The sequence below is a fragment of the Natator depressus genome, chromosome 15 (assembly GCF_965152275.1).
Source record: "Natator depressus isolate rNatDep1 chromosome 15, rNatDep2.hap1, whole genome shotgun sequence".
Classification (NCBI taxonomy): Eukaryota; Metazoa; Chordata; order Testudines; family Cheloniidae; genus Natator; species Natator depressus.
In genome coordinates this window covers 29,950,646-29,967,713 of record NC_134248.1, presented here as the reverse complement: position 1 = coordinate 29,967,713, position 17,068 = coordinate 29,950,646, and the positions used below count along the sequence as shown (strand labels likewise).

General features: G+C 39.8%; 1 protein-coding gene across 4 annotated transcripts in view; it reads right to left on the bottom strand.

The window, feature by feature from the left end:
- KIAA1671 (KIAA1671 ortholog) overlaps nucleotides 1–17,068 on the bottom strand; it is a 152,297-nt gene that overhangs the window by 65,293 nt on the left and 69,936 nt on the right. Inside the window, exon 1 of one of the 4 annotated variants that reach the window (XM_074973258.1) lies at nucleotides 3,981–4,484. The exons of the other annotated variants lie outside the window; for them this stretch is intronic. Within the exon in view, the coding sequence (XP_074829359.1) occupies nucleotides 3,981–4,265 (285 nt within the window). The 5' untranslated portion in view covers nucleotides 4,266–4,484. Of the gene's footprint in view, nucleotides 1–3,980; nucleotides 4,485–17,068 lie in introns of those variants that run through there. 4 annotated transcript variants of the gene reach the window in all.

The window sequence follows — 17,068 nt, the reverse complement described above, 5'->3', positions numbered from 1 at the left end:
AAGCAGGACCAATCCCCAACTAAATCATCCCAGTCAGGGCTTTGTCAAGCCTGACCTTAAAAACTTCTAAGGAAGGAGATTCCACCACCTCCCTAGGTAACGCATTCCAGTGTTTCACCACCCTCCTAGTGAAAAAGTTTTTCCTAATATCCAACCTAAACCTCCCCCACTGCAACTTGAGACCATTATTCCTTGTTCTGCCATCTGCTACCACTGAGAACAGTCTAGAGCCATCCTCTTTGGAACCCCCTTTCAGGTAATTGAAAGCAGCAATCAAATCCCCCCCTCATTCTTCTCTTCCGCAGACTAAACAATCCCAGTTCCCTCAGCCTCTCCTTATAAGTCACGTGTTCCAGTCCCCTAATCAATTTTGTTGCCCTCCGCTGGATGCTTTCCAATTTTTCCACATCCTTCTTGTAGTGTGGGGCCCAAAACTGAACACAGTACTCCAGATGAGGCCTCACCAATGTCGAATAGAGGGGAACGATCACGTCCCTCGATCTGCTGGCAATGCCCCTACTTATACATCCCAAAATGCCATTGGTCTTCTTGGCAACAAGGGCGCACTGTTGACTCATATCCAGCTTCTCATCCACTGTAACCCCTAGGTCCTTTTCTGCAGAACTCCTGCCTAGCCATTCGGTCCCTAGTCTGTAGCGGTGCATGGGATTCTTCCGTCCTAAGCGCAGGACTCTGCACTTGTCCTTGTTGAACCTCATCAGATTTCTTTTGGCCCAATCCTCTCATTTGTCTAGGGCCCTCTGTATCCTATCCCTACCCTCCAGCGTATCTATCTCTCCTCCCAGTTTAGTGTCATCTGCAAACTTGCTGAGGGTGCAATCCACAACATCCTCTAGATCATTAATGAAGATATTGAACAAAACCAGCCCCACGACTGACCCTTGGGGCACTCCACTTGATACCAGCTGCCAACTAGACATGGAGCCATTGATCACTACCCGTTGAGCCCGACAATCTAGCCAGCTTTCTATCCACCTTATCAGCCATTCATCCAGCCCATACTTCTTTAACTTACTGGCAAGAGTACTGTGGGAGACCACGTCAAAAGCTTTGCTAAAGTCAAGGAACAACATGTCCACTGCTTTTCCCTCATCCACAGAGCCAGTTATCTCATCATAGAACGCAATTAGATTAGTCAGGCATGACTTGCCCTTGGTGAAACCATGCTGACTGTTCCTGATCACTTTCCTCTCCTCTAAGTGCTTCAAAATTGATTCCTTGAGGACCTGCTCCATGATTTTTCCGGGGACTGAGGTGAGGCTGAGTGCTCTGTAGTTCCCAGGATCCTCCTTCTTACCTTTTTTAAAGATGGGCACTACATTAGCCTTTTTCCAGTCATCCGGGACCTCCCCCGATTGCCATGGATTTTCAAAGATAATGGCCAATGGCTCTGCAATCACATCCGCCAACTCCTTTAGCACTCTCGGATGCAGCACATCCGGCCCCATGGACTTGTGCTCGTCCAGCTTTCCTAAATAGTCCCGAACTACTTCTTTCCTCACAGAGAGCTGCTCACCTCCTCCCCATGCTGTGCTGCCCAGTGCAGCAGTCTGGGAGCTGACCTTGTTCATGAAGACAGAGGCAAAAAAAGCATTGAGTACATTAGCTTTTTCCACATCCTCTGTCATTAGGTTGCGTCCCTCATTCAGTAAGGGGGCCACACTTTCCTTGACTTTCTTCTTGTTGCTAACATACCTGAAGCAACCCTTCTTGTTACTCTTAACATCTCTTTCTAGCTGCACCTCCAGGTGTGATTTGGCCTTCCTAATTTCACTCCTGCATGCCCGAGCAATATTCAGCCCCAGTCAGAAAGGTAAAATTGCTGTGAAAGTACAGCCAGATACTGAATCATACTGAATATAAACTCCATTATGTAGGGACTTTTCTTTTTAAGAATTGTTTTAGGTTGACAACAATCAAAACGAAGCTTGTAATTCTAAGTCCCTATATCCCTAGGCTATTTTGGTTAAATTGAATCATGCAAATGCTTAACTTTGAAAATATTGATATTATTTCAGTTAAACTACTCACATACTTAAAGTTAAACACATACATAAATGTTTGCAGGATTCAGACCTAAAGTGGCTCTGGTGCCTACCTGCATGAGTAGTAAGTTCAGAGGCCACCCTACCTTTCAGGAAGATTTTCTACGCTGTAAGCAGTGGGAAGTTTTGCTGTGTTACTTCTAAATGACCTGTTAAGCAAGAGGCAGACTCCATTCCTTTCTATTTCTGAAACCATATATTTGTATCACTTTCGCATGATAATTTTAAATTGTTTTTCATTTTGACAACTCTAACTGTGTAGTGTCACAATTTCCCATGAGGTGCTTCCCCCCCGCCCATTACATTTGTTTCCAACTAAACTTGCCTCTTTCCTGCTTTTGTGCTTCTTTGACAACACATCTTTTTCAGTTTCTTTAGCCGAGCTGCCAAACAGTAAATGAATAACAAGTCAGACCAATAAAGTTTTTTAGGTTTTATTGCTGATGAAATATTAGCAGGATTTGTGTGTGCAGATGCCACACCTTTCTGAGGAATGCATGCTTTACATAAAGCACACAATGAACAAATCCCAATTAGCCCCCATCAACTCTATCCATGCCTCTAGGCTTTAGGAAGGCATATTGCTTTCTAAAAAAAATTCTGAACAAGTTCACACGATAGGGCCATTCGTGGTTTATCTAGACACTAGAAATGAAGGGCTTGATCCTGCTCCCATTGAAATCAAGGTAAAACTCCCTTCTTTCAATGGTGCAAAAGCAAGCCCTAAATCAGAAGTCTGCTTTACAATTTGTTGAACTATTCTTTAAATGTTTGTAGCCATTTATTAAATTCCTTCCCAATAAAACATATGTTTAAAAGTGACTTGGTTCATTTAACCATTAGAATGAGCTGGGTGTTCTACCTTTTCTTTTAGTTCACTAGGAAAACAGCAGTTGGAACTACCTGAAACCTTGTGGCTTTACAATGCATAGATACAGATTATGAACTACAGAGGTTTATCTTTTGCCCAAACATTTTATGGTGATTTGTCAACTAAGCCTGGCAGAAATCTGCTAGGTAGGAACAAGAGCAGGATCCCCAATCGCCATACCACTTCAGAGTGTCTCAAATTGACCTTTTATGTGGCCTGGAGAATTCTTACACCCTCATAAGCATAAAAAACTCTTCCCTATGCAGTGTGCATTTCTCTTATCACCTTGTCTTGCTAGTTATTTAACAAGAAAGTGTGCATTTTCTGAAGATAACCCCACAAAAGAAAAAGACATTTAATCAAAAAATGGTTCCACATGACCCAAAGTCATAGTGTATGGAGAGCAAGCCAGATCATCCTCACATGCTCTCATTAAATTATGCCCTGCAGATTCCAGTGTGGGCCATAAATTCTGTATTTCATAATACTAAAAAATTAATTATGTAAGAACAAACAAGCTTTTAGTCCCTTATTGGCCAATATTATTGGTTTACTATTAGCTGCAAGGTGATAGCACCTTGATTCTTTTTACCAGTCTACATTAATTATTTCACCTAAAGCACTGTCATTAAAAATGAAAAGAACAAATGTACACATCAAGTAAGAAGCTACATTGGGCAAATGTGTTCCCCATCTGCATACCAAATACAAAGCAGCTTCGGACTAACTTTTGCCAATTACAGACTAGATCTTTGTCCTATCTTAGTTTTAAGAGAACACCAAAGTTAGTTTTTTGTCAAAAACTTGTATAAATTATCTTTGACCAATGAGAGTTAATGGAAATTTCTATTTACACTACAGAAAAAGCCCAGCTCATTTACAAACAGGCAGCATTACAAGTGCTTTGGAAAATATTTTTAAACTGAAAAGTTGACATGACACAGATCAGTGTTCCTGGCCAAGATGCTGCCATGAAAAACTTCCTTAATTTTTATCATAAAAGTTATCTACCTTTGGAGAACTAAAAAGGGGGCATTGCTTACAAGGTCTGGTGGCTCTGAACTGGCTTGCCTCTTCCTCAGGGAGGAGAACCTCTGCTGACTCCGCACTGAAAACCTTCGAAATGATTCTCTGCTCCGGGATGCAAAATGCCTGAAGGAGGAGGTTCGCTTGAAGGGAGTTCTGCTTCCACCCTCCCCGCTAGTCCGTTCATGAGCAACTGCAGTTGTGACTAAATTTAGTGCCTCCTGTAAGGATCTACGCACTGTCCCCATCCACTGGGTCATGTGAGTTTGTGCCACTGTCAGTTTGTCTCCAAGGTAATCCATTGTTCCGGGCGGGGGAAAAAAAAGAGGGGATCAATATTCAATGTCAATTTATTCTTTTTAATTCTCTATACTCCTCACAGCGCTGTTTGTTTTGCAGAAAAATAGTCTATAAAATATTTTTGACAGTCTAGTGTAAATAAATAGCACTAGACTAAAACATTGACGTCAGTATTTTTAAATAACAGAAGGTATATGTGGTGGAGGTTGGTATTTCTCAAATAAAGAAATAAAAAGGCATATCTTCTTACTTACAAATCAGATTTCCAATTACCAAAGAACCTCATCAAAATAAATTTAATTTTTATCAGCCATGTAAACAAAAGAAAATTAAGGTTTAACTTCTGAAAATAGTTACTTGAAAACAGTTTGTCTATTTACAAGCATAGAATTGTTCTCTTACTTTCTCATTGTAGAACAGGAAAAAACACAGCTCCTTTTAAAGCCAAGATATATGTATATTTTTAATATTAGAATTCTAGAAGGAATCTTATTCTTCTTGCCTGGCAGGCTTTCAGGCAACAGTATGTTTCACAGATTTCTGATGCTTTCATACAATCCATTCACTGGACAAAGTGATACGGTCTTCTGACCAATAAATCCAAGTCTTTTACTATGAAGCCAGGTATCCGTGATCACAGAATCCCCTTCTCACAGGTCACACTTAATCCTCAGAACCGTGTTAGGAGATTTTCATTTCCGGAGGCACACAAATCCCAAGGTAGTCACGCAAAATGAAGCTGAAGGGGAACTGTGTTAAGTCTGCTGCCTTCAAGACTGGACTTGCCGGCTGCTCAGAGCCTGCCAAAAGATCTTCTGGATGACATCAGCTCTCTTCTTGGAAGGGGGCTTCAGAACGGAGGAATGTAGCAGGGAATGATAAACTGCTGTACAAGTAGTCAGCAGAGAGACTTTCTCCACCCCATTACAAGTCGCTACACACTTTCGCTCCTCTCTCTATACCACTAGGAAATACACTCTTGAGGATGTTGTTGGCTAGCACAGCTGCCTGCAAGCCCATCTGAATCTTACAAATCAAGAGCCTGCCATGCTCTGAATTCTCCCTGAATAAGGCTCGAGAGGCTATAAGCAGATGAAAAACTGCTGCTGCCTTTGGTATCCTAATCTGTTCAATCAGTTCCTTCCCTTTCTCTCCTCCTCCTCTAGAGGAAAAACAATGAGCTAGGTGAAACAGCCGCAGAGGTCTGCCTAAGGAAGGATCTGGGCTGGGCTTTATTATAGTACAGGCAGGATTGCCATGGCAACCAAGGGAACAGCATCTGCCTGCTGCCTGGGCAGGCAGGAGAGTTGAACAGATCTATTGGAATGATTCATAGTTTGCATATGTCACGTGTACTTACTGATTTTAACCCTTCCCTAGAACTGCGATAGAAACATTTCCGTGAATGGACATTTTAGCAAACCGCCAGAGACACTACCGTACATTAAAATGCAGCAGCCGAGCAGCAGAAAGCTGTGAACAGAGATGACATTATAAATGCAGGCGCTATAAATCTTAAGACCTCTAGAGTATTTGCCATGCACTATTTTTGTTCACAAATTTTAAAAACTACTTTTTACTCAATGACCTTTCTTACATTGTGAAACATTCATAAGAGATAATGATTAACCCAGAGTATCAAAGAAAAGCTTCAAAGATCTATTCATCCGTCTATAGTTTTCTACATGAATTAGATGAGAAATAATGTTTTAAGGTTAGTTTTAGTTATTTTAACTGTTATAGAAGTTTCTACTCTTAGACAAAAACAAAGTAAGTTTCCACATTTGACGTTCCCATATATACTTTTGAAGATTCTCAAAAATCCTGACATCAAAGGAGATACACTAGTACTGATAATAGGATTTTAAGGTCATCAATTCCAAGATGTTAGAAAATGCATTTCAAGGAAATTCTAGATTCTACTTTCAAACAAAACAAGAACTACCAAAACAAAAATTGAGTGACGTTTTAGGACAGCAGAGCCTTCGGATGTTTGAGGTAGGGTGTCATGTGTATACTAATTCCCACTCTATTTCTAGAAAAAAACTGGAAGACCAGTACATGGGACAAGTTTTGCTGACCATGCCAAATGTATGTGAAATATCCCAAATTTGTCCGTGTAATGGTTTAACTGTGTCAGATTTTCATAATCAACAATGACAGCATGTAACATATGGAAGTCAAATGTCCATTGCTCAAGATGGAAATTCTGGAATAATCAATTCAAAAGAACAGCAGAAATAACTATGTATAAGGAATACTAAGGTTCTATCAAACTAACAAACTACATGTCCAAGGGCTTCAAAGTTAAGATCATAACTGTAATTCACCATGAAAAGGAAAGGTGCAAGTATGGAGACAAGGAATGGATGTTCACTTTAAAGTTTCCTTGTTTTTTGTTTCTACCACAAGCTAACATTTTAGTTAATGTCTCTCTCTCTGGTGCAGTACTTCCAGGAAGATTATGAAATGCATATTTAACTGACAAATGAGCAGCTTCTGTATATTTTCCTGACATAGCTTCCAGCGGGCTGTTTCACAATGACAGAAAAATACTATTTAGACCTTGGTAAGAAGAATGTGTAACAAACAAACAAAGCACAACACAATGCCACAAAAGGAACCAATGTGACTTATTGGGGGAAATAGGATTTCTCCTTCTTCAAAATACGTATTATTGGGACTGCATTTCATCATGTTACTTGGATTGAGCCACGACAACCTGTTTCTAGTCTTAAACCTGTCCAGTCACAGGGATTTTCACAATACATTTATGGCCCAATAACAACTAAACTAAGGCTTTGTCCACACTACAAAGTTTTGTCGGGAAAAATTGCCTTTTGCCGACGAAACAGGGGAGGTGTCCACACTACAACGCTACTTTTGGTGGCAAAACCGCTGTTTAGTCGACAAAACAAAACTACCTCAACAAGAGGCATAAAGCTTTTTGCGGCAAAGTTAAAGCAACAAAGCATCAGTGCAGACTCTGCTGTTTGTTCTGTCGACAGAACTGGCTTCCCCCAGTATCCCATAATGCCTGCTGTGACCGCTCTGCTCACTGGTTTGATCTCTGCTGCCCTGCAGACATGCGCCCCTCCCTTTTCAAAGTTCCGGGAAGTATCTGACAGCTGAGCGTGCGGCTCCGTTGGGGGAACAAAGAGCAAATCATTAATGTGGAAGGCTCCTGTTCTGCCCTGCACTGGAGCACAGCGGCAGGCAGACTGCGGCTGCAGGGACGGGACTGCTGCGCTGCTTTGACATGCCTCAGCACGGAGAGCTCCCAGAGCAGCTCGGGATGCTGCTCCCCACAGATGAGGAGGCTGTGGGAGAACTCGGAGGGAATCACAGACCCATAAGCAGGCAGTCAGAGCGGGCTGCTTCAGGAGAGACCAGTGTGCCGAGCAGAGCCAGGGGCAGATGTGGGGGTGGGAAGGTGACCCCCTCCCCCACCTCAGAATAGATCAGTCAGCCTGCTGTCTCCCCCGCCGCAGACACACCACTCTCCTCTCCCCGCACCCCTTCAGTGGGGTGAAAAGCAGCTGACAATCTACTTGGATGCCCCTGGAAGGATGGGATTGAGAAACCTGTGTCATGTGATGCTGTTCCTGTCCCATGAGGCATTGCAAACCCTTCCCAAAGCACTCTCTGGCCAGTTGCACAGTGGAATAGCTACCACAGTGCACTGCTCTCTGAGTCGATGCAAGAGCTGTTAGTGTGGATGCACCCGGATGACACAAGAAGCTAGTGTGGACATGCAACAGTGGTTTTAATTAAAGTGGCATAACTTTTGCGGACAACTACTTCATAGTGTAGACAAGGCCTAAAAAATAACTAAATGCTCCAACAACTATGTGGGTGAAAAAAAGACAATTACTGCACTCTTAAAAGAAATGTGATAAGACGAAAAGACCCTATCACCAGTGGGTAAACACTTTTCACAAAGTGATCACTCCATATCTGACCTCTCAGTCCTCATCCTCAAAGGAAACCTGCACAACACTTTCAAAAGATGAGCCTGGGAACTTAAATTCATAACTCTGCTAGATACTAAAAATTGACTGCATAAAGACACTCGATTTATAGTTTATTGCAGCAATCTGTAACCCACAATACCCCAGCTTTCCCCCACCCCATGACTGGACAGGTGTTAATGGGCCACTTCTCACTGAATAGTCCCTTGAAGTATGTGTTAACTACTTATGCTACTTTGGATTTAGCTCTGACATTCTGAGTACATTTCCTAGACCAAAGACGAGCTCTGTGAAAGCTTGAAAGTTTGCCTGTCTCACCAACAGAAATTGGTACAACAACAGATATTACCTCATCGAACTTGTCTCTCTAACATCATGGGACCAACACGGCTACAACAACAATGCATACAATGTGTGTATGTGACAGATGTAAACATCAGACAAAAAAATTTACACCAGAAGCGCTGAAACCACACTAACCAGAGCTTCACAAATAAACATTCATCAGAGCAGCAACAAAATGGTGGACACGAGAAAGAATATCTTGTCTCTTTACTCTATGTCCTACTGTGACTATTTTACCTTCCTCATGCTTTTATTATATATATATTTTTTGCGGGGGGGGGGGGGGAGGTGTCAGAATAAGGGTGAGGTAAAGCATTTTGTATGGAATATTTACTTGTAGGACAATAGCAGTATTTTAGGTTTGAATTAGTAAGTCTATACAGAACATGCATTGATTTTCACACAGTGGCCACAAAAACTGCAAAAGTAATTTATTTGCACACGTGTTGCTTTTACATTCCTATGCAGAGTTCTGTGGCATTAAAGTGTTTAGTAAATCACGTTCTTAGATAGCGTACTTTAATGTGTTTAACAACAAAGCAGAGGATCTGTACATAAAAGCTATTTTCAACACACCCCGAGTTTATGTCATCCAAAATCTGTTGGTAACATCAACAGTAGGTAGAGGAATGTCTATCCTTAAACAAATACCAAGAGTGAAATCTGGGCCCTAGTGAAGTCAGAGTTTTGACACTGACTTCAACAGGGCCAAGATTGCACCACATATCTCATGGAAAACAAATGAACAGCAAAATCTTCTAGAGCAAGATACTCTGTGGATTTAAATTTCTGTAATGTTAATCAAGCGCACAACTATTACAGTAAAAAAAAAAGTACGTGACATCAATTGTAATGAGTATGACTGAGAATAACTAAAATCATATTAAACATTATTTAAAATTCTGACTATTTTTGTGAAGTTCTTTAATAAATAGGTAAATAGAGACTTAGCACACTGGAACCTTAAACATGACTTGCCACTTCTAGTTCCAGATAAAAATCAATGATTTAAAAAAAAAAATCAGATTTTTTTGGTTTAAATTGGATTTTTTTGATAAAATGCTTTTTGAGAAAAAAATATCTAAAGATAGTTTTAATTAAGATATATTATAACTCGAAGATATCTCATCATGGAATACAGATTATAAATTCTAATTCTATGGTATGAGACAATATATTCATGTAATGTTTAAGAAAAGTTTTGTAAATGAGTTCCAATAGTTCATGGATTAGGGACCCAATCATATGCGGTTCCAGGGGCTTCTGTATAGATTATTTAGGTTAATCTTTCTATCGACCCAATGGGGCTCAGTACTCAGTCTAGAAGATACCATCAGAGACGCTTAGTTTTGCAATTCTCAAACTGGATTTCTCTCCCCAGAGGTAACATACTTGTTAACAGCAAAAATGTTTTTAAATATAGAGAGGTGAAAAATAACAGACCTCAACTCTGTTGTCCCTCTGCAAATTTGTGTACACATAGTCAATCCCTTACCTCTCTCTAAAAGTGCAAAGTTTCAAAAGGTTCAATGAATAGAAGATTGTTGGGGGTAGAATAGATCCGGACAAGAAGAAGTCTGGAGATAAATGTGAGAAGTGAAGGACATATGATTTTTGCTAAAATATTATAGGTTTTCTGTTGAAAAAAAATCCAGAATACTTAATGTTGTTGTTTTAGTTAAATAAAACAATTTAAATGTCTGTCTGGTGATGTTCTCCTCCTAATACAGCATGGCAAGAAAATCCTCCAAATATTAATGATTAACCTATTGAATTGGAGATCGTTCACCTCCCAAATGACTTCAGAAATATCTGCTTCAATTACCTTTAGTAAATGAAATAACCAAACAATCATTCATTTTCTGATATAGCTGTAAAACTAATCTGAAAAGTTTTCAAAATAAATCGCTGTTTAAAAATGTATAGTGTGTACCTTCTAAAAATGAAACCTACATCTATCTCTGAGTTGTGAAGAATATATATTAAGGTTATAACAACCAACATGAATGCACTTCTATGTAGAAAACCATGATTAAATAGAGTCTTCCTGGCTAATGATTTAAATCATGATTTAAATCAATTTGATTTGTGACAAAGTTCCTCCTCTATCTTGGTGGGTCTTGCGCTTATTGGCAGTTTTGCTTGCCTTGGAGCTTCACGGCAGCCCTCAGTTTGGCTGTTTTCATGAACCCACAGTCCAGATCAACTCCTCTTGTGTCTGACCAGGAGTTGGGAGGTTTGGGGGGAACCCGGGCCCACCCTCTACTCCGGGTTCCAGCCCAGGGCCCTGTAAAATGCAGCTGTCTAGAGTGCTTCCTGGAACAGCTGTATGACAGCTACAACTCCCTGGGCTACTTCCCCATGGCCTCCTCCCAACACCTTCTTTATCCTCACCAGAGGACCTTCCTCCTGCTGTCTGATAATGCTTGTACACCTCAGTCCTCCAACAGTACGCATTCTCACTCTCAGCTCCTAGTGCCTCTTGCTCCCAGGTCCTCACACATGCACCACAAATTGAAGTGAGCTCCTTTTTAAACCCAGGTGCCCTGATTAGCCTGTCTTAATTGATTCTAGCAGCTTCTTGATTGGCTGCAGGTGTTCTAATCAGCCTGTCTTAATTGTCTCCAGAAAGTTCCTGATTGTTCCGGAACCTTCCCTGTTACCTTACCCAGGGAAAAGGGATCTAGTTAACCTGGGGCTAATATATCTGCCTTCTATCACTGTCCTGTAGCCATCAGGCCTGACCCTGTCACAGATTTAAATCATGATTTAAATCAAATCCACCCTGTCTAGTTCAATTTAGTTATGCATGACTGTGTGACAATCAGTACTACAAAAAGCATTCCTTTACCTGCCTCTACTAGTTAACTAGGAAGCATGACTTAATAATACAGCCTTATTTGGGGGTTGAATTTTTATTTCATTTCCATATTCTGAACTAGTATCACTCTGCGAAAGAGCTTCATTAACTAACAAGTAAGATCTTTGAAAATCTTAACATGATCTTAGTCATTTTAAGAACAATTGAAAAAAATACTTGTAAAAGCAAGCTTCAGAACACATTAAGAATTAGAGCTCATTTTAAATTTCAGAAAAGGAAAAGTGGGTGTTGCCATGTGGATTTCCGTCTTCTTCATATGCTCAGTCTCAACAGACAATAGGGCCAGTAATGTCTGAAGGATTATTCTAACTATATCATGTTAATTAACAATGCTTCTCTCTTGCATACAATAAGGTAATACAATAGTATGTATCTTGCCAGGAATCAGTTAAGATTTTAGATTATGACTTTAATATTAGATAAAAGACCTAATATTAAACTTTAGATCACAAGCATGAAAGGCAAATAAAGACAGCATCAGCACGATGTGATTGGTGCCTTTTACAAATAAAGTGTTTCTGTCTACCAGGAAAAGCTGATTCTTCATTCTTTTTATTATGCTTTCCTTGGTCTCTTCCCTTTCAGCCTTGCTTTTAATTTTTTTTTAAAACCATGTATTTTAGAGACAAAACTTCACTACTCTGGGTCATTTAACCACCCTAATCGAGCCTAGAATTGCATGGTTGTGTGGATGCCAAGGCTATTCCTACAACTGTTTGCATGAAAGAGTAATAAAGTTATGATTACTGTGTGACTAATCTCCTTAAATTCCTCCTGAAGGCATTAGTTTATATTTGTAAGTGTACAGGCTTCACAAGAGTAGTGAAAAGTTCTATGTCTGAGGGTCATTGCTTAGTATAAACTGAGAATTATTACTGATCTGTAATACTGATATAATTAGTAACTTACATATGGTTATTGCACTTAAAGTATTTTACATCTCAGACTTCCCAAAGCCGGTCATAAACACTAATTACTTTTAGGCTGCAACCAAAATGAAATTGTATTAGCAAAAGTAAGTCCCCACATCATGGAGAACATCCCTTAACACAGCAAATATTGGGAGGTTTGTTTAAGTATGTTCTCATCATAGAGGTCTAATACTATTTCTGAGTTTTGAAAGACAACTCAACCTATAGAGAAAGAGCGTTCCTATATTTACATAGCTTTTTCTTTAAGACAATCATTATCCATTGTTGCAATGACATGACTACGAGCTTACACTGTCCAAGAGGGGAACTGAACAGTGTAAATTGCACATTTCTGGGGCAGCGACACTCGGACTGGGGATATGCGGGTGTTGCCCTGTATTTAATTCATGGATGGATTCATTTTATTCAGCCCAGAGTGATTTTACATGCTAGTGGCTGTGTGAGCAGAGCCTGGAGGGAGACACAGCAGCCCACATTGCACACTGGGGAATTTCACACACATGAACACATAACTAGCCATAATAGTGCACTACTCCCACATATGCAAGCACTAATTATTACCAGAAAGTAATTAATGGAAACAAAACTAAGTAAAATGTCTTAAACAATTAGGTGTTGAAAGGAAGTAGTCCCAGAACAAGCAACTGAAGCTTCTATAGCTTGTCTATAAAAAGTCCTTTAAAGCAGTGGTTTTTAACCAAGGATCCGGGGGGCCCTGGAGGGGCCACAGGCAGGTTCCAGGGGGTCCACCAAGCATGGCCAGTGTTAGATTCACCGGGGCCCATGGCAGAAAGCTGAAGCCCCACTGCATGGAGCTGAAGCCTGGGGCCCTGAGCCCTGCCACCCGGGGCTGAAGCCAAAGCCTGAGCAACTTAGCTTCGCAGGGGCCCTTGTGGAATGGGGACCCAGGCAACTGCCTTGCTTGCTACCCTGTAACGCCAGCCCTGGCTTTTATATGCAGAAAACCAGTTGTTGTGGCACAGGTGGGCCTTGGAGTTTTTATAGCATGTTGGGGGGGGGGGGGGGGGCTCAGAATGAAAAAGGTTGTGAACCCCTGCTTTAAAGCATATATGTAACTGTTTCCAAGACTCTAATTCATTTTGTCTTTTAGCTGCACAGCTGGTAGTGTTTAGGTCTGTATAATTACTATTAAATAAGCTTTAAACAGATCAAGATACACCAAACTGAAATAAACAGGGGTAAATTAAAATTATTGCAGTGAATCACCTCACTCAAGTAATTAAAACGTGTTGTTAACTATCCATTTGTCATATACTTTAATTTCCTTTGGCATTCTCAGGAGGACATCCTCACTGGTGGGGAAGAGACATCCATGTTAGTGCTTGTACCTTAGTAACTAACTGAAAGTACTTTACAAGCTCATAAAAAGCTCAACATATTTCCTCTATCAGGTGTTTCCACTGCTTTATTATGGTAGCACAAATTTTACAAAATTCTCTCTAGAAACAGAAATTAGAGAACCTCTTTTGCTCTGTTTTATATAAAAATGTATTATCTTCATCACTGTTTTATGCACAGAACACAGCAGAGTCCTATTTATCTATTTCAGGACACCTCTGTAACTCATGCTATCATCATTACATATGAGAATGTTAACTAGTTTATTAGTTAAAAATAGTTGGTGTACAAGAGAATCTATTCCTGTCTATAAGCAAACACATAGTGAGAATGAAACGCCAATCTTTTAATAGAGTGGTGCTCTCAAACTAGGGAACTAGTCTGTAGAACTAGAGTAGAAGCAGTATCTTATTGCTACTTCAAAGATGAGGGTGGAAATGAATTCAATCTCAAGCAGCAGATGAAGCACAAAGTGTACTCTAAGCTTGTGTTTAAATTTAAAATTAAATGCATGATGTGGACTTTAATTCATGGTCTCAGTCTCCTTCCCAGCAGCAAGTTCATCTTTACCAGTAAAAATAATGAACGAGGACTAATGCAGGCAGATCAGATGCAGGAGTATTTCAGTACCTGAGTAAATATGACCCTGGTTAGGGCATTCTAATGACATTTAACCTATACTGCACTATATGGAGTGGAAGCATAACGCCTTCCTCAGAAACATCCGCCACTTGCCACTGCCAGCGACAGGACTGATCCTGGCAGTGTTTACCTTCCTACATGGATTGCTTTCCCCTCCCATTCCAGTTAGCAAAAAGATGTAACTGATCTTGAAAGGACTCCACTACAACAGCCAACCAAAATGCAACAAAGCTTCAAAGATATAAACAAAGAGGATTTTGAAAGCTGTGATTTTCCGTACTGGAAGAGACATGGGGTAACCATTTATGTTTTTAAGTTATGAAAAACACTGATCCAAGCAAATACATCATATGTGCAAGAAGCACACAATTATTAAAAATAGAATTTAAGAGAAGATGGAAAACACCTTCACAGTAAAGCTAATAATATATGGAATTAATTATGAGAATGGCGTACCATAAAAGTGTGTTGATACTGAAGGGATCTTCCAAACACAGAAGAGAAATGTTAACTTGTTTTTACTGATTCAGGGCCTACCAAAATACGTTGTGCTAGCAACTCCTTATATGTGCTTCTCAATTCAATTAAAGACATTGTTTTGGTTACATGTATGCTTTGTTTACTTTCCCTTTGGTCAATCTACACAAGCTTTCTCTAAAGCTTTTTCTCTGAAGTACAATGCTTGCCACTCTATAAATCTCTGAGAATGTGAAGTTTCCAGGCTCCAAACATTTCAGTACAGAAGTCTCTTTAGCTAAGTAAGGAATTATTCCACACAACAAGTAGTACTGCACAAGGTGATTATCTCATGCTGAAGTCACCCTGGATTTGTCAAGGGTCTGCAATTCCAGAAAACACTTTCCATGAACATGCATTTCTAAATAGTACAGTATGACTAACTAGCACAGTAGAGCAAGTGACTATATTATTCAGACATTGTTGGATACCCATTTTTCTTTTATTAACATTTATTCCACCTACAACTAACAAATACAACTGTGTGCAAAGAAATAACAATCCCCACTTTTTCTGCCCACAGTGCAAACAAAATTCTAGATATTTAAATTAAATTTTTCCAAAAGCTGCTTTCAACTCTCAGTTCTTGCATGCCTTCAAATACGGGCAATTATATTAATGTTCACAGAAAGTTGGAAGGTCAGATTAGAATAGGCTTGTGTACAGCACAGCATGCCATGAAACATACGAAAAATATAAAACCTCAGTGGCTGGTGAAACTCAGATACTCAGCTTTTGTAGCATGTGTAAGGGTAAAGCCAGAACTAAAACCAGTCCCCTGCTGTTTACCCAGTCATGACCCAGAATTTCACCATCAGCTCTCTAAATTAGGTAAACAGCAGTGGCTAAACAATTAATTTATTATTAATTATCTATCTACAGTTTAAGCATTTTCCAAGGTATCAGCGTGTCTCCAAACTTTAATTTTGTGCTGAAATACTGGCAGAGACCACTTCCATCTTGGCTCTGATTGTTTCTTTGACTACATTACATTCTGGCTCCAGGAACTGTTAAAGACCTAGATCTGCCCTTGTAAGGCTGTAGTGATCTTGCATTCCGCACTGATTCTGGTTCTCTTTAATTAGTAATGGTACTTAGGTTAACCAGCTGCTTTTGACACTGCAGACTATTTAAAAACAATTAGAACACTGTGCCAACTTTGCAGCACAGCTCCTGGTTCACTTTGCATTTGGCGCACACTATAGCCAGTTTGTTACATATGCAACAAATCCCTAAGTCAACAGATATTTTGAGATGCCCCTTATTTTTGGCTCTCTGCTCTTCCACGTCTAAAAGATACTTTGCACTCAGCATTTACAAAGGAACTGTCAATACTGTTGACAGTTGTCCCAGGTTAGATTTAACAACAACATATAAAATCCCATAATGTTAATATTTGTCACTCTTTTTAAAGTTGTTATATGAATTAAAAATTGCTGCAGTATTCTGACAAATGAAATAAGACTCCAGATATTTTAGAAACTTTCAAATGGTCTGCTATTTGTGAATACATCTCCTTTCCCTTTCACAGACTCATTTTTATTTGTTATTCCTCATACCTGTCTGACCACTACTGCTTGCCCCACATGTGACATATCCTTTCACAACAGTGAAACCTGGAAAACTGCAAGAACTGCTGGAGAAACGTAGTTCAAGAGTTCTGTTTTTCAGTCCACACAAAAAGGCCTAATTTGCTTTTTAAAAAAATCTGAACAAAACTAGGTTAATATAAGATAATGAGGGCCTGTAGCCAACATATGATGGTTTTTCTTCTACATCAGATGTATTATTCAGTTTCTTTAGAATTATTACACTCTCTTGCTAATTCTAATGCTCTGTTTCTTCCTCAACCTGACAGGCTACAAAAATCAGGACCACTGAGAAGAAGTCTCAGAAACCTCTAGGTTAGGGGAAGCTGTTTTGGCCAAGCTAAGTAAGTACACCATGTTTTACCAGGCTATAGGTGCCAGTAATATAAATGTCTCCAAATGTTGGGTCTAATCCCATGTCATTCATGGGGAACTAGGCGCTCTGGAGAATTACTGAAATTCTCTCCAGGGCTAACAATGTAATGTTTGATGTGCTTTCACGATTTTTTTTTTTTTTTAATATGACTCACTGACCGAATAAACAAAAGTTTTCCCTTCACCTGTCCATGT